The sequence below is a fragment of the Ciconia boyciana genome, chromosome 2, assembly GCF_034638445.1.
Source record: "Ciconia boyciana chromosome 2, ASM3463844v1, whole genome shotgun sequence".
Classification (NCBI taxonomy): Eukaryota; Metazoa; Chordata; class Aves; order Ciconiiformes; family Ciconiidae; genus Ciconia; species Ciconia boyciana.
This window is the reverse complement of record NC_132935.1, coordinates 98,361,046-98,385,855: the sequence shown is the minus strand read 5'-3', so window position 1 is coordinate 98,385,855 and position 24,810 is coordinate 98,361,046. Positions and strand designations below refer to the sequence as shown.

Sequence of the window (24,810 nt, the reverse complement as noted above, 5' to 3'; positions counted from 1 at the left end):
TAGAATGTAAACAGCAGAGTGATGCTGTTTTGGCCAGGAAATGGGGCCAGGCTTTTCTAGATCTGCTGATGTGCATAATGAAAAGGTTATGGGAATGTATAAGTAAATTGTCCTTTCCATTAACACAGCCCTACTCACCATCTGGAACTATTCATGCTTCTGAAGAAACAGGAGACGATATCTTAGAAAAGCTGAAATGACCAAACTTGTAACTCCTTTCCTGAACATCAATCATCTCCTATTGTGATAGGAACAAGGGACAGTGCGTTAGCAAGCTGAAAGTATACACTCTGAAGATATTATCTGACAAGTGTCTTTAAAAAAAAAAAAAAGAAAATGCATCTTCAGTCAGTTCAGAGCAAATGAAACACACCTGAAAACTGCACTTACTTTTTGTAAGTTACAACATGTGCTATAATGCCATGCAAATACAGACCTCCATGCTGCGTAAAATTAAAGTTCCATTGCTTTGCATTTTCAACTTCTTTTGACAAATTCACATAACGAGGTGTGTTTCTGATAATCATCTGTAATTCCACTGATAGATCAGTCATTCAGGAGAGACCGAAACCCTAAAGACTTTCCAAGAACTGTAATATTCAGCAGCACATCGCTCCCATAAAATTACTCCAGCTTTAATAGCAAAAGCATTGGTTTTCAAGAAGAACCACGGACACAATGCAGTTCATATTTTGCAACAAAAAACATTAGCAATGCCTGTTTGGCTTCCTTCTCATGTGTCTTTGTACGTCAGTGAGTAATTCACTTGTGCAATATAAACATATCAGCACAACATACAAACACAGTAATACTCAAAGTCACAGACAAAAACGAGAGATGCAGTATGCTAGCAGGGTACTAATTAGTTTGGCTCTGCTATCTCAGATAATCCCAAGACAATTCCAAACCTGCTCCCCTTTTACCTTTTATGTGTGCTACCTTTTCTGATGTTATTGCAGTTTAAAAAATTCAGTGTTTAGGTTATCATGGTTTGGACAGATGCCTAGGAAGGTATTATTGATTAATGATGTATTAATCAATCGATTTTATTATAAAGACAGTCCTCCACTTGGCTGATTGACACCTGCAGCTACTCATGATGAAATTCTGCTTTCATTTACAGCGGCAACAAAGAGATTCCATCAATAGGAATGAAGATACTTTATGTCCCTAGACAAAGGAAAATAAGGTCACTATTTGGTTTATGAAAATGTAAAATTTCTTAAATGAAATATTTAAGTCATAAGTCACCTGTGTGCTTTACAACAGTGATGTACAGCATATAGAGTCATTTAGCTATTTTCAGTGCAGGTGAATGTAGAAGGGCAGTTAAAAGAAATAAGGCTGTTAAAGCAAGAAAGTCCAACTCTGTGCACGGCTGTCTTTCTAAAAAGTTAGGTTTGCCATCTTTGTTTCACTGTGTATGTGTCACCACATAATAATCATTGTAGTCATTAGCAGTTCATGCTCAACCTATGCTTTTATTTCATTTGCGGTTTGAAAAGTCTCAAATTAAATTCTTTAATTCATTTCCCACTGGCCTAGATATAGTGCTGGTAGTCATATTTACAACTGACTTTGGATGGGATCCCACTATAACCTAGTATCTATATGTTAGAAACTGTTTACAGACACCATTAAGAAAATCTGTGTGTATAAATAACATGATTAAGAAGCTTTCTATGTGTGGGGTTTAGAACTTTACTAGGAGGGGCGCATTAATTTTACTGTTTTTCAGGGCAGGTATTATTTTTATGCTATATTTTTATGCAGCTAAATCTTTCAGACCCTAATTTTGATTATGAACTTTTAGCAATGCCATAATTGTTAACATTAATATAATGCAAATCCATACCACAGTGTCTGATAGCTCAACTGCTTAAAGTATTTCCGTATCTGCTGTACAATAAATTAGTGCTAAAATAAATTGTGCTAGCTTCAGCCTTTAGAGCACTACGATAGCTATGTAATACGTCTTGACAAGGCCAAAAGTGAATAAGTAAAAATGATAGAGATTTGATTGAATTTCAGTAGCTGTTTTCTGAACCTGGTGACACTGGTTAGCTCCCAACAGCACCAAACAGATCTCATCCGGAGACAACTGCCATCTATCGATAAAAGATGTATTTGAGGTGAAGAAGCCACAAATGACAAAAAATGGCACCAGCCTGCCACCTGCTGCTGTACAGAATTACTTCAAGAAACATATTTGCTAGGCCTTGCACTGACTCAACAAAAACACTCCTGTGTGAACTGGATTCAACAAAAGCATGTCCATTCTGCAACAGCGTGCTTTCCCCTTGGCATTTCAAAAGCGTTGGACAAGATCAAAATAATGGGATGTTCTGTGCTTTGAAAATAGGCCACTTAACCTAGGAAGCTCTCTTGACGGGTTCTAGTATTTTGAAATCTTGGTGTTGCTAACTCAAGTGTTCGATGGTCTTGTTCAAGCTTCTGCTCCCGGAAAGGGACCATGAGCTGAAAACTCAGCTCCTATTAAAAGCAGCTGCCTAGTCCTTGCAATCATACAGTTAAAGGCTGACAAGATCTCAAAGATCTGAATAAAAACATCACCACCGACTACAAAAAAAAAACCAAACCCAAGTAAAACCACACTATTAGTTTGATGTCCCATAGTTTTGGCAGCATGGGTTGATTTTTGAGTGTTGGCTTCCAATAGTGAGATCTAGGTCCTTTATCTGTTTTGAGGGGTGGGAGTTTTAGCATTGAGTATTTTGCTCACATGCACCAGAGTAAATCTTGTTTTTGTAAAATGCACTTAGCTTCCTAGAAATTATTCTGAACAAAATGTCCCTAGATGTCACAGTGGATGGGCCAAAACGCTAAGCATACCAATTACAGTAAATCATACGGTGCAGACAGTATCATTCTTCACTATTCTTCATGGCCCCAGTGTTAAAGGAGAGTTATTCCCTCATCGATGAGCATAATCGGTGGGCCTTGCGCAGCACTGTACTTTCTGGATCTCTATATAATTCCATACCGGGCGCAGCCTGTTCTGTCAAAACGCCCAGACCTCCGGTGTCACCTTGAGACAGGCGTATAAGAGATGCTGTTGTTTTCCCCTGGCAGCCCTCACCGTACCCGAAGCTGCCCCGTGAAATGCGGGGAGGAGCAAGGAGGGGGAGCCAGCACTGAGGGATGAGGGGCAAGCCGGCTTGACCTAAGGGGCGAGGGGGAGAACAACCGAGGTGTGTGAGAGACCGGGGAAGCCCGCGAAGCACCAGGAACGCCTCGGACAGCCCGCACCCCTCTGAGGCGCGCAGGGGCCAGCCACCACCGCCCGCGCGCGCCAGCCCCGACCGCTGAGCACGTGGCCCTACCGTTGGGGAGGGGCCCCACCCCCCCGAAGGGCGAGGGTCGCCGAGCGCTCCGCCCCTCTCGCGCCGCCGCCGGGGCGGGACGGGGCCTGCGCATGCGCCCGAGCCCGCGCCGCGCTCCGCCCCCGCTGGCGCCGTGGGGCCGCGTCCGCCTGCTGTAGGTGCTGGGGGGCGGCGGTGGGATCCTGGTGCTCGCGGGGGGGTGTCTGTCACCGGCCCCGCTCTCATCCCCTTTCCCGAGCCCCTCTCCAGGTCCTCGCCGTCGCCTTAGCTCCCGGGGTGGCGGGTGACACTGCCCCCCTGCCCCGGGCCTCTCCGCCGCTGGCCCTCCGCAAGCCCCCCTCCCACCCCACCCCATCCTACCCCACCCCACCGCCCTGGCCGCCCTTCGCGGGTGGAGACCCGTTGCCCTCAGCGTGTGCGGGCAGGCAGGCAGGGAGGAGGGGTGTGAGGGGTGCTGTGTCTCTGCCCCGCCTTGCCCACAGGAGGGGGCTGTGCGTCTGTGTGGGGAGAGGGGTGGCCGTCCACTTGCGGTTTGATTTCCGAGGGGTAAATGGCTCTGCGCCCGAATGTATCCGTGTTCTCCTTTGCAGATGTAGCGAAGACTGGGTGCCAAAGCCCGAGCGGCGGCGAGGCCGCTGTTCGGGCCGGGTGGGGATAGGCGAGGCGGTGCCGGCCGCGCCAGCCGTGCTGCCCGGCCTGCGAAGGCTGCGCCCAGGGTTTGGTGCAGCCCGTGCAAGGGAGACCCGTCTGTACACGGGCAGAAGTCTGTTGGCATCGTGTCGGGCTCTTTACTAAGTATTGATATTTCATTGCTGCTGTTAAAATCACCTGGCGTGAAATTTAATAATATGATCAAAAGTGCTATTAAGGCCGAAGATGCATTAATCTTTGAAGACAGGATGAGTTTATTGTGCTGTTTTGTACAGAACGCTTCCAACGAGCTGGCTAGGGATTTATTTTCCCCTTTCCTTTTTCCAGTTTATTGGCAATACGTGTAAAGATTGGAACATTGGTTGGTTGCCTAACATGAAAATATATATCCTAAATTTGGAGGGAGGGAGGGAGGAAACAGTGTTCCTCCTTTTTTTCACTGAGTAAATAAAATGTACTGCTGGTATAGTGATGGTTTAAAATTATTAAAATAGCATTCCTTTCTTCTAGATCATGCTGTTATTCTTCAAATGATATTTATTGTTTCTGTTCTGTGACTCTGCTGTCAGCTTTCCACAAGTGGTACATGCTAAATGTTTTCTAAATAGCACACATTAAATTAAGATTTATAAAACTTCAAATATTTTAAATGTAGTTGAGACATCATAAGTCTGCTTTTAGACACGGCTGCAACTTTATTAGTAAACGCTCTGATTGCTGGACCCTTAAATGCACAATACATGAACATCACTGTCATTTTCATAAGGATAGTGCACGACTGGAATGTCTTGCAAGTAATATAAATATTTTTTCTCTGGTGTTGAGACAGGTCAAATACTATCTCAGAAAGCATTAATTCAGTCCTTTGCTTGTTTATGTTTTTCTGTCTGGTCTTGGCCCTGTTCCTACAGAGGACTAAAAATGGACTTAATTTGAAACGCAGATAGGCCTAGTGGATATACAAATTTAAATGTGTGCATTCTTTGCAAAATTGTGGCCTTTGTTTATATCTGCAAATGCTTTGCTCCTGATCTGTACTTTGGTTCAGCAAGGAAAAGAAGAATTTAACTAGAAAAGCTTTTCAATGCATTATTCACCCATTGCTTCTCACTCAAACCAAATTATTTTTCTCCAAATTTTGCTTCTGTCACTGGGCATTAAAGTTAAGATAATTTTTAGTCCTTTGAGTTACAAACCAGAACTTTCTCGTATTTGCAAGCCTGCAGAGGAGAGAGAATTGATATTTAGAAGGTTGAACTGAATTGAAATGTCAATTACATTTGTTATGAAACACAGAGTACTCACTGCAATCTACCATTCTTTCCAGTATAGGAATGAGACATTTATTTCTTTTTCGTACTGGAGTAACAAGCTCAAGACTGTGGCTGTTATAGCACCTGATAACAACATGAACATTTAATTCAAATCTGCAACTTAAGAACAAACCTACAGACCTAGCCTCATTTTTTCTGGTCACGCTGTGCTACTGAGGCCAACATTGGCTTGCCCTTGCTACTGGTTACCTTGTCTGGTGAGTATGAAACCTGATGGTTTTACTTATCCGGGTAACAGTTGTACTTGATTAGGGTTTCTGTAGCCAAAATTTTGTCAGAGTCTTAACTGTATTTTTTATATTGGTTTTAAAATGCAGGATATCACGTAAAAGACTAAGTGTCTCTCCAGCAATCTTTTTTTTGAAACTTTTTGAAAAGTAGTATAATTTACTACAGGAATAAAAAATATTTAAAAATTCCTGTGTTTCATTTGGAAATCGGGTATCTTTAGACCTTGTTTAGATTCAAATATTTTTATGATTGTCTATGTTAACATATGATGTAAACAATCTTGGAAAATTTTCATATTCTGTAGGGTTTATTAATACTATAGAGACATAGGCATTCAAGTTTTATCAGTGTGCAAAAGTACTTGACCTTAACACAATAGGAGTGTATTCTTGTAAGTCTTAAGGGGGATTACTGTTTCTCCAAAAGGAATCAATCATGGCTGACGACTCTCAGAGAAACTTTCGCTCAGTGTATTATGAAAAAGTGGGGTTTCGAGGAGTTGAAGAAAAGAAGTCACTGGAAATTCTGTTAAAAGATGACCGGTTGGGCAAGTTGATTTCACTGTTTTCTCTATTACTTTGGTGATTTGGGGCTGGAGAGGGAATAATAGAAAATGTTTAGCTGCTGTGCTTAGTACTCATTTAAGTTTTGCATCTTTTACCACTAATCTCTCAGTTATTACTAGCAGTCCTTTGAGTTTCAAAGATTTTAAAAACTGTTAAATATTTGAGTGCTTGCTTTTGTTTTTTCTTCTCTCATTCTCTATGCCCAAGAAACTAAAAGTTTTTAAATGAAAGCAATTTTAATCTGAAAATATATTGTCTCATGCCATTAATTCCATCTAACCTCAAAACAATGAAGATTTTGTTATTGCTGTTGGTCCCTGAGGAGTGCTGCATCTGAACAGAAGGGAAAGATAAATGTTGTCCTTTTAACAAAGCCCTTAATTGTTTTGACATAGCAACATGATTTACAAAATGTCTGTAAAAATGGTACAGTTTCTTCCTGGTGAAACCTAGGGTAGTTTTATTGTAAATAAAGTCAACGTATATATTTTTCAAAATTGTTGCAGTTTATAGGGCACATTTTATTCTCAATTGAAGCAGTGAAAGCATTTGTTGATAATATATGATGAAAGTGGGGATTTTGATCTGCAGCTAAGGATTTATAATACTTAGGTAGATCAGAGACTCAAACCTATTTATAATTATATTTAAATTTACCTTTTTTTTTTCTCTTTATTTCTCTACAGATATTGAGAAGCTTTGCACATTTAGTCAAAGGTTTCCTCTCCCATCCATGTATCGTATACTGGTGTGGAAAGTGCTTTTAGGTATGAAATATAACATCTGTGATCCTCTGTAGAAATGAGTATGTAGGAAGGTGTATTTTTTCTGTTTTTTTTTTCTTTAGAGAGTTAATGACATAGATTGTTCTGTACTACCTTGCCTACTGATACATATTTAGCCTATTTTTGTATCCACCTAAGATGCACAATGGCAATTATAAAACAATATTTCATGCATAGTTTTTGAGAACTTTTGCTGAAGTGTACCTAGAAGAGTGTATTTCTATATTTAACTTTGTAACACTATCCAAGTAAATTTATAAAATGGATTTGAAAGGTGGATTATAGTAAGTCACTGACACCTTGTAAGATATTCCATTCTGTTCCTAAAACAACAGACAATTAAGTTGAAGTAAAGCTGTGATTAAACTTTAAAAAACTGGGCAAGGTATGGAATGGACGTTTATTCTAAAGAGAAGCTTTGTGTTCTATAAAATCTTGGTTTCTTCTGGTTTTGCTTCTGGCTTTAAATTGTATTTGCCATTGAAGAAGTTATGAGGCCAGAGACATTTACTGTATCCTCAGAAAACATAAAAATAAACATAGATTCTATTTTCCTTGAAGTGCATTAGTCAGATGACTAATTCAAAAGTACTAATGACTTTGCGGTAACTGATCAAGTGTGTTGGGTTTACTAGATGCGAGGTCATGTCACTTGGAGGCAGGAGGGGTTGTGGAAGGTCCAGGAGGTCTGACCCTTACCAGGTATCTGGAGAGTTTCCCTTAGAGTTGCTGCATGTATAGAAACACTGCCAGATTGAGTGTGAAGGTACATCGTCTGACTGAATCTCTGGAAGAGAAATGTGATTTACCATACTGTTGGTGGTGGAGCATTGTGCCACTTTTGGCAAGCTTGAGTGCGCTCCCATGCTCAGTCTTGTATTACCAGTGCTGTGCTGGCAGGAAGGGTGCTGATACCCGAAATACGGTTTCATCAGGGAGAGAGAGCAGCAGCATCAGTCTGCAGATTGGCTTGGAAGCTGCTGTCTTTTGTTGTCTGTTGAACTATCCTACTTCTTTGTCCTTTGGCTCTCCAGAATATGTGATACAGATCCCACGTGTATCTCTTGCATGAAGATTTTGGCATGTGATTCAGAGTCAGGAAGATTGGTGACTCCTACCTCAGAACGAGTATTTTACAAAACAGTTTTTCTTCGGTTTTAGGATGTTTATCTTAGGCTGTGCCATGATCTTGAACAATGTTCAAGTAAATGTCTTCTGTTTCCCTTCTTGGTCTCCATGTTCCACTACAGTGTCCGGAGTTTGAAATAATGTATAGAAAGTTTTAGCTTTTTTATTATTCATTTTTTCCCTCCAATTTCCTACAATTTAAAAATTGTGGCTTCATATTCCTGATTATTTGGATTTGTAAGCCTTCTTTTGGGAGAGGTAGTAAATGAACAGTGCGCAGAAGGTGCAAGATCTAATTATAAAACTTGAAGTTCTTGGCATTGATCATTGAACTAACAGATTAATCCTACTTGATGAAAGCCTCTGCCATTAGAGTACTAATTTTGGGATGAAAAAGATTCTTGTACCCTGGGCCCTAGTGAAGTAGTCAGCATCCTTTAAAATATTAGTAGTATGAAATATAGTGTAGGAGGTTTGGACAAGTGACTCAGTACAAGATCCTTCGGCCAAAATTATAACAGCAAAATACAGTCTCTTGGCAAACTTGTAGCTCGCTGCAGAGCCAGTGGTCTATCTTTGACTGTTTTAGATAGGATGATTTGTGAATCATATGATAACCCAAAACACCTTCTGAGTTAACTGTATGGAAGATTATACTGATTTTTTTAAAGGATTTTGTATTTTAAACCCAGAGTGATTTATTTCAAATATGCATACTGTCATTCTGTTTACTCCTTGGGCGAACAGAGGTACAAGGACTTCTCTTATGCTGCATCTCAGTGTTAACACTCGTTAGAAAACTTGGTATTCAGAAGGGCAATGCAAAATTTCTCTCCCTAAATGACTGGAACAACAGCCCAGTCCATTTCTGGTGGGAAGTGTTACATATCCTCTAAATAATGTTAATATTTTAACAAAAGGGGTTCTATCCTGTCAGCAAAACTATTTCAGACACATACCAAGGCTCGATGCTGTCCCAGGTTACATGGTACGTCAGCGATGTCTTTGTTAACTTCCTGTTCAGGTATGACTCATGATGGTTTCTAGACATCCCTGTGTTGTTTAAGCTTCTTTTCTGTCTGCCTGAGGTAGTCTTCTGTATTTGAGGAAAGCAGTTGGCAGTATGTACATACAAAGTCATGATGTTGACTCTGTTTTTGCATAATGTGAAAAATGTCCCAGCTTTTGAAATGCAGACAGGTTTGCAGTTGGAAAATAAAAGATAATTTTCTGTCTGATGTGCTTGTTAGTAGAACTCAATTGATTCGTGGTTTAACACTTGGCAGGAATATTTTTTTCTTTAAATGAGAGATAAAAGCAGCAGGTAGCCTGTTTCAGAACTGACTTTTGATGAATACTTTGTTCTCATGGATTTCCACAAGGGGAAAAATTCTGCTCTGCTAGTGATATGGAAGTGGCATTTTTTTGCTTTTGTGTATGTAAGATCTTACTTCTGTTGAAGCCTGTGACAGTTTTGTTGTGAACATCAGTGCATGGCAAGATTGAGTCTTGAGTGAGGGGAAGGATCGAGTGAAATGTTGAGCATTTCTTCTGGAGATCATAAACAGTTCAATTTTCTCTGCCTCTCTACTTAGATACTTTTTTCCCCTTTTTTATTTTTCCTCCTAGGAAACTAGAAAAAATATTTGTGTTGTGCTAAGAAAGTAAAAAACGTTTCCTTGCAAAGTATTTGGGTGGTATTCTTCAGTTTTAATCTGTAACTGATTCAACCTATGTGATTGATTTTGGTTCTGAATGTTGTTTTAGAGAGGATTAATCTATGATACAGTGAGTAAAGAATTTTCTGGCAGACATCTAACAGTAAATTAAATAATACTGGAATGTACAGTATCTTTGCATTAGTTAATTGCATGTATATATTCTTGAATCATCTCAGACAAAGTGTAGAATTTAAGAACATGAACAGCTAATGTATATAAAAATCATTCTACATCCACTTTGTTTTCAAAATAAATGGAATCTGGGCACAAATATGCAACTAGTACTGTATTTAAAAACTACAGGTAGGTATAAACAAGTAACAAGTAAGATTCACAATTTAAAAATAAAGAAGGGTTGTTGGAGAGGGAGAATAAATCAATTAAATTATTTTTCATCTATCCCAACAATGACATTTCTTATCAGCACACTGATGTGGTATACAAAAGAGTTAGTGTCCATTTGCTGAAAACCTTGTAGAAGAGCTTGAGAAACAATAGTCTAAGGGTAGATTTTGCCTATGCTCAGTTAACATCTGAAATTTTGTTTTTTATAAATACAATGCTAAAGTGCTTTGTTGGTCCATTGACTTCCAGTTTTTGCAGAATTTTCTCCCTGGATTCTTTGACCAAGTTTATAAACAAACTGCAGTGCCAGGTCGTACATTTCTGTAGGCTGGAGTTGTAGCAGAAATTGAATTTAGGCAGATCTCTTGGAAAGGGAGTTTGAGTGCTCTGTTTTTTCTCTTTACAGTTGCCATTATTTTTTTTTTTTTTTTAGGAATTATTCCTCCTCACCATGAATCTCATGCTTTGGTGATGAAGTACCGGAAGGAGCAGTACTGGGATATACACCATGCTCTTCGTGTAATTCGTTTTATTAATGATTCTACCCCACAGGTAGATGTTTTCCTCCGCATACATCAGCTGGAATCAGGAAAATTGCCTCGAAACTTGGCTTTTCCATTGGTCAGTTGTCACTTTAACAGTCTTTTAAATACAGTATTTTGTTTAACTTCACACTCTAAACGTGTAAGAAACTGAACTGCACGTAGCCCCACAAATGCACGTAGATGGACAAAGTAAGGTGAATGGAAAACAGAAAAGTACTATTGTAAAATAAGGGATTTTAGTCAAAGTGCTTTTCCCTTTTTCTTCTCCTAAGTACTATTGTTAGATTTTATGCCTTAAAATATCTTTTGCATATTTTGCCTGCTAGGCTTCAAGCCTTTTGTACTCTAGTACACTTCAGTTTCTTTATAGCACTGAAATGAAAATGACATAATCTTATTGGAGCACATAGATTCTTAAATGTCCTGGAACAAGGGTAATTCAGGGCCAGTACAAGCAGCGATTTATTGCAAATTACATCATATATTTAAATTATTTGTTTTTAAATCTAGACTTTAATGTACTGACCTCCTTTTTCCTTTAGTCTGAACTGATCCAGACTTCTGTCAGGTAATGCATGTACTCTGTAGTTTACAGTGTACTCACATACGGGTAAACGAGTCTATGTTTTGATGATAAGTCTATAGTGTGATGATAAAAACAATGTGCGGATCTTATGTATAAGCCTCTACGAAAGAGGAGGTGATGAAAGGAGCTGTGGGACTTTCTGAAGTGGGTTTTGTCCTGTATTTAATGTTAATTTATCCATGTTCACTCTAGCCCAGCTTACTTTGTTATTTTTCATCTGTAATAACAAAATTTGACATAAGAACTTAAAAAAAGTTAAAAATTAAAAAAAAAAAGGTTAAAGTTAACATGAAAATTCAGTAATATTTTGGACTGGAGGATTATATACAACATTCTCCTGTCGGAGGAGGGGAAGTGTTTTCGTGCCCTTACCATTGCCTAGGAATGTGGGGCCATCCTGCCCTGCAAGTTTCCTATAGAGAAATTTCCTTGATTTTGGCATGTGACCCAGTGGGCTAAAAATTCATCCCTTCTAGAGCAGTATTGCTTTCTGAGCAAGTGTTTTGTCAGTGCATCCCAGAGCACTAGCTGCTCTCAGTATTGTGATAGGATTTCATAGAGATGGTGTTTAGCAGATTCAGTTGTTAGTCTTGTAACTTACGTTTGTTTTGCTGCAGAAAGCATTTGTTCTCTTTATGCCAGCCTGTTTGCAGTGCAGTAACTGTCCCCTTAAACTTATAAGAGGTTACTGCTTGATAGTAATGCAGATGTTTTATTGTGGAGGCAGAGGGAGTATAAAGATGATGTTGGATTTTTCTAAATATTTTGAAATGTTTGAGTCACAAATCACAGAAGTCTGCTAAATGTGTTTTGTGCATCTGAAAGCAGAGAGTTTAAGTAGGGATATGTGTGTATTGCAGCAGTCTATGTAGCAGAGGCATATCCCAGTAGTATTTAGAATATCCACGCATTTTGTGTGAGCGTGCAAAAGCCTGTGATGCTATAGCTTACTGCTACTGATGGTTACAGTAAATCAGGCTGTGGATACATATCTGGCTTGTTACCCTACCTCCTAATGTAGTCAGTACTGCCTACGTAAGGAAGACTGTAAGAAACAGGGCAAATATAGAGCCTTTCCATGTGCATCTTCCCAGTTTAGACACTTCCTGAGCTAGCTGTTGGCATGATGTCTCGCTGGTTTAGAGTTAGTTCGCCTCCATCTACCCTACGTGCAGTCATACCATTAACTGTTGTTTAGGCATGCTGATACTTCTGTGAGGAAAGTATATCCTCAGGAGAAAAGGTGATGGTGTGCCCATCACATGCTTCTGGTCATGTATTGTGGGGAATAAGGTAGTCGTCACCTGGAAAATATATTTAATTGTCTCTAGGAAGATGCTTATCTTAAACTAAATTATTTTCTCTATGTCGAAGGTAGGCATACAGCTCATGCCTGCATTATTTTTTTCAGTAACTGTAACATCCATGACAAAGGTGTTTGGGAGGCTTGTTTGGCCCCTAGCAAGGAATAGGATGAAGAATTCTGCTGCTATGCAGCATAAAAATGTGGGGCATAGAAGTAGGATTATCGCTACCTTGTTAGGATGTGATACTATCTCATTTGAGAACATTTGAGAACTTTGAATCAGAGTTGTTCCAAACTCCTGTTGTATGTTTTGGTTTTAAAAGCAAGATAAGTCTTACTTATTCTGCTTTAATAGGTATCTGTCACCATAATGCAGCTGATGCCCAATGTTTTATTTATGAATGTCAGAACAGCTCTTTGTGTACATTGATTCCAGTTTGTTTTCTCAAATAGAAGGGAAAAGTAATATAAGAATATTTTAAATTGGGTAGTCCAATACTTCTGTGTAGTTCACTTTTTTGGCTTTGTTTTCCAGGAACCTGAAGATGAAGTGTTTCTTGCTATTGCTAAAGCAATGGAGGAAATGGTGGAGGATCCTATAGAATGCTATTGGCTTGTCAGTTGCTTTGTGAATCAGCTGAACAGCAAGCACAAAGATTCATTGCAACAACTGGTAAGGAAAAAAACACTTTTTTTGTGTGTGTGAGGAGAGCCAGTCATGGAAAGCATTAACATATGGAGACAACTGGAGTGTCAGAGGTGACACCCTTGGATTCTGTTCCACCAACTGTTTTGAGAAAACGGGAGGAGTGCTTTTTGTGTTGTGATTGCGCTGTCCCTTAGGACACCTTGCCTAATGTAACATTAGAAATTGTTTTTGTTTGCTACATGGTAGTTTTCAATTACATTTTATTTTCTTTTTAGGTTAGCTAAAGCTTACATTGTATCTAGTTGAATTATATTTCTCACAAATGGGTCACTTAAGGATTTTCTTTATTTTAAACAATTAAAAATGTCGCGAAGTTAAGAACATCTTGATGTATGTCTGCTACTTTCTAGGCTGCATCTCTGGCATCCATATGTTGCTCATTGGATGATAGACAAAGCACAATTGTTTTGCTTTATAAATGGAGCAGGGTACTACGTCTTCAGAAAAACAGTATGTTGCAAATTAAGTTATAATAAAAAGTGGAATAGAGTTCTTTTGGCACTGATCATTTAAATGCTCTCATAGAATATTAATTTTGCATTTCTATCTTACTGGTTTATAAAATTAAAAATTGATTGTAAAGAAAAGGCATACTTATAAAAATTACAAAAGTTTTTGTAATTCTTCAAATTGTCTTGACAGATAGGAAACTTCTAGTTAACAATATCCACTGAGATAAAAGTATCAGAGTACCTGTGCACTAGCAATCACTGAATGAAAATTCGTTGCAGAAAATTACGCATGTCCTTTGTTATTCTTTTGGAACTAAAAAATACTTTTTGAACCTACCTCCTGTTGCTGGAGGTGATACATTCAACTATACCAATTTCTGTAATTCCTTTCAAAGGAGAGAGGAGCATTTTTAGAGGAGGTATGTGCTCTCACTACATAGAGAGTGCCAAGTGTCTCCCTCCCTAAGTTTTTGTTTTAATACGAACATTGTACCAAGACTCTGGATGTTAGAATATGGACAAAGGAAGTGTTTTCTCCCTTTGACAGCTGAAGTCATTAGCTGTTTACCTAATTATGACAACAAGCATAAAAATACTCCTGAATTTATGAAAATGTGTAGTGTGTTACATTAGAATTTAAACAAAATGAGAATTATCCACATGTTTATGCTTCTGAATACTTTGGATTTTTAAACAAAAAATCAATGTCCAGCTTTTAGTATGTTGCACAGGGATTTACTCTCAGAATTGATTTTCTGGTTTTTGCTGCATTGTGTGTAGGCTTTTTTCAACGTGTGCTAAGGCGATTAGGTTTGAGGTGAATGAAACTCAATTTTACTTGTGAAGGTAGCAGTAATTAGTGCATGTTTAATCTCTGCATTGCCTTAAGCTCTCAAGCACCTCCTTGCATTAGGGAATACTGCATATTTTGGAAGTTCTGCTAGTGGTCAGCAATTTGAGGAACCTGAAGTTGGTTGTTTAGTTAAGTACTTAATTAGCTAATTGCAAAAATCAGCAACACTTGTATTTTGGAACATGATGTTTTAAATTAAAACAATGCAAGTTCATTATTTTAACATGTTATTTTATGCCAATTGAATTTTTAAGACATTTCTTGTCTTACAGGGTGTGTTAACTATGGAGGGTACTCTGATGTGAGTTATCTAAAATTTTCCAATTCCTTTCTCAGCCAAAAATTCTGGAGCAGTATTTGAACATTGAAGATAACAGACTCCTGATGCATCTGAAAGCATGTGCCGCAATGAGCAAACTCCCTTACGATCTTTGGTTTAAGAAGTGTTTTGCAGGCTGTTTACCTGAGTCCAGTTTACAGAGGCAAGTTCTCTTTTTTTCTTTCTGTTTGTAATTAAATAGTAATTTTAGCTTTTTGTCAATCACTACACTAGCAGACAACGAGCTTTCCTGACTTTATCTGTAAGATTATGGAGTTAACTTTAATGTTTACTTGAAAATGATAAAATTGGATTTGATTTCACTTGTTACTGATGCAAGATAATCTCTCTGTGATCATTTCTCACATTGAAGTGAAAAAAGAATGGAGTTAAATATAGCGACTGATTCTGTTAGACACTTAATGCCTCCTAGGATTTAAAACTCCAAATCCCCTCTTAGTGATAGGTAGCTGAATGGTAGTCAGTTTTCAGGCTTTTTTAACCAAATTCCTTGCTTAGGCAGTGATTGTAATACTGTATTATCATTAGATGAAAAAGGTTTTGGGAATGTGTACTGGTTTTGGCTGGGACAGAGTTAAATATCTTCACAGTAGCTAGTATGGGGCTGTTTTGGATTTGTGCTGAAAACGGTGTTGATAATACAGGGATGTTTTCGTTACTGCTGAGCAGTGCTTACACAGAGTCAAGGCCTTTTCTGCTCCTCACCCCATCCCACCAGCGAGTAGGCTGGGGGTGCACAAGAAGTTGGGAGGGGACACAGCCGGGACAGCTGACCTCAACTGACCAGAGGGACATCCCATACCATAGGACGTCATGCTCAGCAATAAAACTGGGGGGGAGGTTGGCGGGGGGGCCGCTGCAAGGGGACTCGCTGGGCATCGGTCGGTTGGTGGTGAGCAGTTGTTTTCATTTGCATCACTTGTCTTTGTTGGGTTTTATTTTCCTCTCTCTGTTATTTTTTTCCTCTTTTCCTTACAATTTTAAAAAATTATTATTATTTCTTTTTAATTATTAAACTGTTTTCATCTCAACACAGAAGTTTCTTCCTCACTTTTACCCTTCCAGTTCTTCCCCCATCCCACTGCAGGGGGGGGAGTGAGTGAGCGGCTGTGCGGTGCTTAGTTGCTGGCTGGGGTTAAAACGTGACAGAATGTTTATTTTAAAAAGTACTAGGACAGGTTGAGTATTACAAAGTTAATGAAATAGTGAATTATATCAGGATTCTATGGTTAGAAATAGGTCATCCAGCTTTTAAAAGGGGAAAATTCTTGGGCATGGCACTTCACTGAAGGGCTTTTGAAATGAAGCTTGTATGATTTCTCTAGTTCTGCTGCCTGAGAACTCTTGGAAAGCAGAAAATTCAAGCTAGGTGTAGAGAAGCATATCCTTTCTGCATTAACAAGAGTTGCTAATAGCTGAACAGGAGGTGGCACAAAGGAAACAATGGTTTCATTTTCAGCTGCCTGAAAACTTCGAGAAGTAACAAGGTTCAAGGGAAGTTTTACTCCAGCACTTCCAGGACTTCAGTACAGGAGCCTAGCGTGGAAACACAGAGCTTTGTAAAATGCTCTGTAGGAAATACTTTATGGTGGTAAAGTTGGTCGTAATCTGCATAGCGAATGCAGTCTTGCTTGTTTATCTGAGACGTCACATTTCATGAAGGAAAGTGGGAAACAACTGTTTTTAAAAATGTTTTATTTGCCCTTATGAAAATAAGGGGGTTTTAGGGAACAAGCTATAGGATTAGAAATCATGTTCTCTAGTCTTGTACCATGGTCTTTAAGGTTCTGTATGTTTTCCTGTTGGGAAGGAATATGTTTGAGAGAAAAAAAATTTTTTTGAACCAAAACTGAAGGATTTGGTAGTAGACCTTCAGGTGTTATGCTGCGTGCAGCACGGTAATTGTTACGTGGCAAGTTCTTCACATCAAGCACCTATAAGGTTCCAAAATAGTCATCTCTGTGTAGTGGTTGTGCGTGATGTGGTGGTTAAAAGCTTTTACTACTTTTATGGCTACAGAAACTACTTAAGCATGTATAAAATGTTTGTTATATCCTTAAAAGCAATTGAACGTGTGTGGTTTGCCTACATCTCTATTTCACATTTGCATTTGTAGGTTACTTTCAGCAGATAATGATTGACACTGTTTCATTGTGCTTTCTCTGTATGAAACTTAAACTACTGTCAGTAGAAGTGACTGCTCTACCTGGGACTTGCCAGTCTCTTCAGGCCTTTTTTTTTCTGTAGGCTTCTGTGATCTGGAATAGCCTTTGCAAACACTGCATTAGGAACCTCTTTGCATGTCTTCTAGGAGATATTTTTATTTAGAGCTTATGTGATTTAATTTTGCTACTAGGTCTTATGGCTGAGAACTAGACCTGAAAGAGGAATTTGCATCAGAGCACTTTTGCTATTGGAAGATTCAGGGGTTTTGTAAATTTCTGTTGAAAATTGAACATTTTATGGAGTTGTCATGTTGATAGTGTAAAAGAAAAAATTTAGATGAAGAATTTTGTTTTCATATGTCATCTTGTCAGAATCTTTAGTTTCAAACTTCTACTGTTTTGAATCAGTTAATTTATATAAAATATTTTGTCTAGTTAGTGTAGTGTTTAGCATTCTCATATACTGTTTTACCTTACTGAAACAGAATATTTTGATGACCTTAAATTTTTAAGTACTTTTTTTTCATGGAAAAGGTAAAAATATTGGCTTTTTGTATCATTCTGGAGTAAAAACAAATTTCAGTGTTGGTACTTCTGATGGCACAGCAATCCCTTTTCCCAGCAGTTCTTGTGGGAACATGGATAAAAGTGCACTTTTTCTTGTCAGTTTAGGTTTCTGAATTATTCAGTTGTAATCATAATGGCCTAATTTGCTAAGGAAATAACATCCTTCATGGGTAGTGTGTGACAGATGAACTTAATTAATGCTTGGAGATTCAGTTTGGATTAGAATATAGAAGCCCGAATGCTTATCTGAAATGTATCCAAATGGCAGTGTTGGAACTGCTGAGAATTGAAAACAGGTCTCCAATTCTCCTGTGAGTTTTACTTACTTTTTTGTCAAGTGAGAGATGATCTGAGCTCAGTCTTTTATGATTTAATTTAACTTACGATTTAGTGCTGTATTTCTTAGGGAGGTTGCTTGCTTTCTATAAATTGTAGTCTTCTCTGCCAGGCAGCTAAATCTGAATTTCATGGTTTTATTTTTTTCTCTAAGGTGTACAAGATTTGTATATGCTATACAGAAATTTTATCCAATAATGGTGAGATGAAGTTGCATACTACCAGCTTTACTCCTGACAGGCATTGTCATTCAGTATAAATACCGTTTTATAGCACAGTTCTAGTTATACCATAGGTAAAATTTATGCATCAGTTTAATTTAAATGAGCTTGGAAAATGTATATAGACAGGTTCCATGTAGAAACTTTTCCTTTGAGCTTTTGCAGTGTCTTTGCTTGCCCTAATACACTTGACATATTATGCGACAAGCTTCTTGACAAACTTCTTAAAGGTGCCACACTGGTCAAAGAGAGGAGCAGACTGGCCATTTTGAAGGCACTGTATCCTCAGGGCTCTGTATCCCACCTGGAATATAGACAGGGTGCTTCCTGGAACATGAACCAGCCTGCAGCATAGGCTCGAGAGGGACAGAAAGGCTTACTCATCTCTCAAACAGGGAGAGAACTGGATCACACCTTTGTTTTTATACTCACCATTGCCCTATTTGCTCAAATTCTGCAACAGCATATCTGGTCATCTGTTCAGCAAGCCCCATGCATGGAGAGCTTTCAAATGGTGCTGTGTGGGCCCTCAGCCGGAGAGCCCTGCTGTTACAGCTCGGTGTCCCGTTTGTGGCTTCAGCTCTACAGGCAAAATGGCACTTTGGCTGCCAGTTTATTCCAGCACTGTCACCCCCGATGATGCAGTTACAACAGAAGTAGTGCGGCTTTGCAAATATAATTGTGAATAAGCCAGGCATTTTTTATGGCCTGATGTTGCCAATCACGTATCATGCCCCTGACTAACATTGTTTGTATTCTGCACCGAAGACTTGGCATTAGCAGGACTGTAATAGCTGATGGGGTGGTGTTAGGTTATTAGCCTCTGGTAACTTGTTTGTGGCAAACTATTTGGTAGTTCTCCTGAAATCTCATGACTGCCTTTCAAAATGGCACAACCATTATTATATATTAATACATTAATGTGTTAATATATAGCTTCTGTAGTTTTACATCTGTGATCTCCACGTCCTGCATAAATGACATCTAGTGGTAAAAATGTAAGTCATTTGTTAACAGACACAACAGAAATATGAAAAATGCCTTAAGTTTACTATGGAAGGGGAGGGTATAAGAATGTGCATGTGGACTACTACTGTACAGAAACTTAAGTCTGTTTGCCTTTGTCTAAATAATTGAGCTGCTTCCCAGCTCTGGAGTCAAATGGGCACAAGATCATGACATGACATCAGGGTGAGACTTGTGCGAGCCTCTTTGGGTCCCTCCATGCCGAGTTACCATTGGAAGAACACCCAGAAGTGCAGGCAGAGGAGCAAGCATTGGTTCTTGTTAAACATCTCTGGCCTGGATGACTGGAGGACCAGAACCAGAGAGTAAGGTTGAGTGTGCTTACCCAGCAGCCTAGGGGGAAAAATCGTGAGATTAATGATAATATTTTCAGAAAAAGAGAGAGCAGCAATGCTGCGATGCTTTCTGTATGCTACTGCACTGTAGTTGTCAGAAACTGCCTTGAGAATGCCATGCCTTCACACGCATGCATGCACATAGTAAGTCATATTGTGTCTACAGGAAAAGCTCAGTGAAAAGCAAATGGCTTTATTTGCATAATCCTTGGCATGCTCTTTACCTTGATAGCTTCCTGTTTTCTTTTTATTTTTCCTTGTGGTTCTTACTGCTATTTCACTGTTCAAGAAATACCTACAAGAGTGCTCCTGTGGTTAATTGAATACTGTTATATTTCACAGAGGATGGTAGTCACAAAAACCGTAATGAATTTAGCATATACTTTCTCTTGCAGCATTCTTGAGTAGGGCTGTAGGCACAGTTGCCTGACATTTCTGTTATAATTTTCCCATCTCTAGGAGTATCAAAAAACAGGTGAAAAGTTGCAATCTCTGACAGTATACGTGATCTTAAGTGTTTACTGTTATTTAAAAAGTGAAAGTAGAATATGTATGCTATCATCAGTAGAGATACAATTATTGCTACAATATATGCTGTGTTAGAATAGAATCATCAAAATACATGTTTCCTTGAAACTGCTGTGGGGTTTTTCCATTATAAGTAAACACTTCTCTGACACAGTTTATGTTGCTATTCCTGGCCCTACTGGTATAGACAAGGTGCTGACTGTTGGTCTGTTTATCACAGTGTCGCACCGTCACTGCCCTATGGCTGTCGCTGGTGGACTTGCATTGAGAGTAACAATGGCTGGAAATGTTAAGGGGAAAAATACTGCAGCAGACACAGCTGGTTAGTGCTGACATCTCATCCAGTTTGCTATGCACCCTCTTCCAAAATTTGTTAGGCACTGGTGATTTAGATACTGCATCTGTGTTGCCATTGTTAAAACATTTGTTCTGGAATCAGACTAAATAATGCAGGAAAACATTAGAGTGTTTTCTGAGCATGAAATGTAACCTACTGTAATGTAATTATGGAGACTGAAGTCAGGAGACTTGGAAGCAAAATAATGAAAGAAGGCTGGGTATTTTATATTCAGGTTAGTAACTTTGAATTAACATGAGCTTTCATATGAACTTTAAAAATTCTTTCCTGTTTTTGAGGTCTGCTATTCTCTGTATGGTCATTCATAATTACAGTTCTGATGCCCATTGAACACATGGGGAGCTGTTCTTGGGTTCTCAACAGATACGTTTGTGAAGGAAAATGTATTAGAAGTAAACAGGGACGACCTGTACAGTGTGGAACAGAAATGCGGTCTCAGTTTTCTCATGGCCTTGCTTAAAGCTTCTAGACCTGACTTCAACATCAGTGTGATATTTACAGTGATCACTTGTCCTGGGATGCTTGATCCACAAAGGAAGCAGTAAGATTTTCATCTTGCATTATTTATTGTTCCTGCCCATATGGGAATTATATTCATTTTTAATCATAGTGAGACAGGGAATTAAGACTAAATTGCAAAGAGGAAAGAAATCGTCAGTGCCTTTTTTCCCCATCTGTCCATGTGGGTTTTTTGTTTTTCTTCTTTTTTTAAGAATAGTCCTGAGGATTTTACATATTCTTTTCCTCATTTCTTCATTATAAGTTAAATTCTAGTCTAAATTTTTTTGATGAATGGAGAGGTTGTGAAAATAGTGTCAAAAGAGTTATGCGAATAGAAGGTTAAGTAACTGACAAAGAATTTACTTGAGTCACAGTGCGAAAAATAAACACTATGTAACAGCAGCAACCATTCCACATTAGAGTTAGAAAAGCTTTTAACAAAGAATCACAGAAAGGTTGAGGTTGGCAGGGACCTCTGGAGGTCACCTGGTCCAACCCCACCCTGCTCAAGCAGGGCCACCTAGAGCTGGTTGCCCAGGACCGTGTCCAGATGGCTTTTGAATGTCTCCAAGGAGGGACACTCCACCACCTCTCTGGGCAACCTGTGCCAGTGCTTGGTCACCCTCACAGTGAAAAAGTGTTTCCTGATGTTCAGAGAGAACCTCCTGTGTGTCAGTTTGTGCCCGCTGCCTCTGGTCCTGTCACTGGGCACCACTGAAAAGAGCCTGCCTCCATCCTTTTTGCGCTCTCCCTTCAGGTATTTATATACATTGATGAGATTCCCCCCGAGCCTTCTCTTCTCCAGGCTGAACTCCTTCTCTTCTCAGCTCTCAGCCTTTCTTCATAGGAGAGATGCTCCAGTCCCTTCATCATCTTCATGGCTCTTTGTTGGACTCTCACTTCTTAACTCCTTCTTGTTTAAAGGTGTGATACTGACTCTTCACTTCAGCTGTCGAGTTCATGTTATGCCTGCGTTGTGTTCTCCTGGCACTGGAGGCTGAAGGGCAAGTCCTTCTGAGAGAGAAGGTCATACAAAAATTGAGTTGTCTTTGGAAGAAGCACACCCATAGATCCAAGTTTATAGGTGGGCTGCAGAAGATGTTTTCCAGTTAGTGTTACTGTATTCAGAGATTATAGAGGATAGTATGTGGTCTTTGTCCCCTTTTATTTGGAAGGAGAAACACTTCTAACAAGTGTCCAGAAGGAGCAAGAACAGTAATCCTCAGAAAGTCTTTCTGACACAGCTCTTAAAATTCAAGAACTAAAAATAGTGCAAGCCCATAAAAGTTGCCATCTGACAGATGGTTTCACACTGGTTTTGGATAATCTTTCATCCCGAGTCTGTTGAGCTGGGCCCGAGATAGAGCTGCTGGCTGAAGGATGATTTCAAATTGTTGCAGGCTGTTTTAGTAGTGTGGATCCCTTTTAATCGAAGTTCTGTTGCTAAAGTACTTGCAGCCTTTGGAGGCCTGCCCTTCAGATTTTGTTAAAACTGTAAGGTCCAGGTACAGTTTCATACAAGTCGTAGGAGTCCTTAGGTAATTCTGAGAGAGTCTGTGCACAGTGGGATGGATTGAAGGACTCAGTAGTTGTTCCTTGTGTCTGATTTAAACATCATGGATTATATCATGGTGATGTATCATATTTGTATCTCACAGAGCAATGACCCTGAAAATTTAGCTTCTTGAGATGTAGTCGTTCAGTATTACATCCTTTTGAATTTTCAGCTACTTAACTGTTTGAAGAGTGTCTTTTTTAGGCTTGCTAATAAAGTTTGTTTCCTTTTTTGTGCTAGGAAAAATTCTCACCTTTACTATACACTGTAGACTAGTTGTCACAGTTCAGGCTATTAAAACAAGATTTGCTTTTTGTATTTAAGCTTGTAATGAGTTCCATTTCTAAACAAGAACACAACGTATTGATACATTACTGCTTGCCATCGCTCTGCTCTGTACAGATTTAGGAGTTGATAAAATGTCTTTTATTTATCCTGACCCGAATAATGCAATAATACATTGCTGTTATTCAGAAAAATAATCTGGAAAAAGGTGATTGTACAAGGACTGTTCTAGCAGATAAATAAGCAGATAAGCTCTACAATAACGTTTAGTGATTCCTTTTCATTTTTTTGTAGAGTTTGGGACAAAGTTATTAGTGGGTCCTGCAAGATTCTTGTTTTTGTTGCTGTGGAGATACTATTAACCTTTAAAATGAAGATAATAGCACTGAATACTGCAGAAAAGATCACGCAGTTTTTGGAAAATGTAAGTACTCTATTGTGCTTTGCATTACCTTTTATGGTGTATAAAACTGTGTTTCAGCCTTAAAGTCATTTGCCTGTTGCAAACATACCATAAGATACTATTACATTACTTACTGAGAATAGTGTACTAGTACCAAGGTGAAGAGAGAATGTGCAGGGATGAGAATTATAGTTTTTTTTCTATCAGGAGGTAAGGCTCTCGTAGAATGAAATGATTTTTAGGCTTTGGGGAATGTGTTATCTATGTGCAGATTTGACAGTATTCCTTGTGATACTAAAGGGTTTTTCTGTGAAAGTAAGTGCAGATGAGGTTAGGTTAATTTTTCTGGAAGCTCCTTACAGGGTTGGTTTCTGGCACCTTTTTTGCTTCTTGCCTGAGTGTGAATCTATAGACTCAAGGTACTTTTTCTGTTGATGTAAGGATGGGGTCATGAACCTGACCCTGAACTTTCCTTCTGTGAGCAGTAACGAGCATCACAGCAGGGTTGTAGGATCCCAATGTAACCTGGGTTAGTTAGACTAGATACTGGCCATCAATGACCACGAATGTATGAGTTCTGCCTGATGTCAGATTAGGGACGTGTGAAGCATGGGATGCCTGGGTGGTCATCTTACCGTTTTGTAAATAAAAGCTTTTTGTCTAAAACCTGGAGGTAATATGGTGCATGTAGGACTGAGGGATGGTGGGATGGTAGGGCAGGAAGATGGGATTCTAGTTTTGTTTTCTTTTTTATAAAGGGATAAAATCTGAGCTGGAAATTTAAATTCTTTATTTTAAACTAACCAGTCCAAATAAAGTACTCTGACTTGCCCTGATCTTTTGTAGATTCCTCAAGATAACACTGATGCTATTGTCAGCAAAGCTGTTGATCTGTGGCGCGCACACTGTGGGACTCCAGCACACTCAGTCTGAGACAGCTTGGGGAAAAAAAAAAAGACATTTGAAAAGACATTTTACCACTCTTCCGCCATCCTAGTGTGATGGTCTTCATTACCTCTTCTATGTAAAGATGCTATTAAAGCAGCTAATAGCATAGTGATCAATATGTAAATATTTTTTCAATAAATACAGATGGAATGAAGATATTTAGTGGTGGTGTGATCATGTCCAGAGTGTTTCTTGGCCAGCCAGCTACAGTTTTCTGATGCACGTGTGCTCTCTGGCTTTTGGGGAAGTAAATCTATCTCTTGAAGCAAGGTAAATAGACTTACTTGTAATTTTAAAATGTTTTTGTATGCCAGCTTATACTTGATATAACTAGTTACTACTTGGAGGTGTTTTTGAGGTGAATTTACTACACATTAGTCTGCTGGAACTCTTTGGTGAACAAGCATGTCTTTGCTAGAAATGTAAATGTACTCTATTAATACTGTACATTTTCAGGTAAATGTTCTGGAAGGGGCATCGCAAGTTTGAGGTAGAGGACATCACAATAACCAGGGGTGACATGCTTTTCTGAAGTGTCTTCAGAAATACTTTCTTTTTATCTGTCAGCCCGCTCTCTATGGCTGTACCTCCTTCTTCGTTCTTCATGGAAGATGCCCTAGGAAGGTGGATCTGTCCTATCCTAAAATGTAGCTTTGGGCAGGTAGGGAGAAAATCAGTGGCACGAG

General features: G+C 39.0%; 2 protein-coding genes across 3 annotated transcripts in view; both read left to right on the top strand.

The window, feature by feature from the left end:
- Positions 1-5,452, top strand: part of GFOD1 (Gfo/Idh/MocA-like oxidoreductase domain containing 1) — a 92,107-nt gene extending 86,655 nt beyond the window's left edge. The window contains exon 3 of the transcript XR_012041047.1: positions 5,323-5,452. The gene's annotated coding sequence lies outside the window, so the exon portion shown is untranslated. The remainder of the gene's footprint in view (positions 1-5,322) is intronic.
- On the top strand, positions 5,387-24,278 carry TBC1D7 (TBC1 domain family member 7). 2 transcript variants are annotated; one of them, XM_072853285.1, is made up of 8 exons: positions 5,387-5,526; positions 5,987-6,107; positions 6,813-6,893; positions 10,539-10,726; positions 13,078-13,215; positions 14,893-15,038; positions 23,068-23,197; positions 24,023-24,278. In XM_072853285.1, the coding sequence occupies exons 2-8, from the start codon at positions 5,996-5,998 to the stop codon at positions 24,107-24,109; spliced, it is 882 nt and encodes a 293-aa protein (XP_072709386.1). In that variant the 5' UTR covers positions 5,387-5,526; positions 5,987-5,995; the 3' UTR covers positions 24,110-24,278. The 2 variants fall into 2 exon arrangements, with proteins under 2 accessions (XP_072709386.1, XP_072709387.1); XM_072853286.1 differs by having other exon boundaries at positions 5,493-5,526; positions 5,987-6,102.
- The last annotated feature ends 532 nt before the right edge of the window (positions 24,279-24,810 follow it).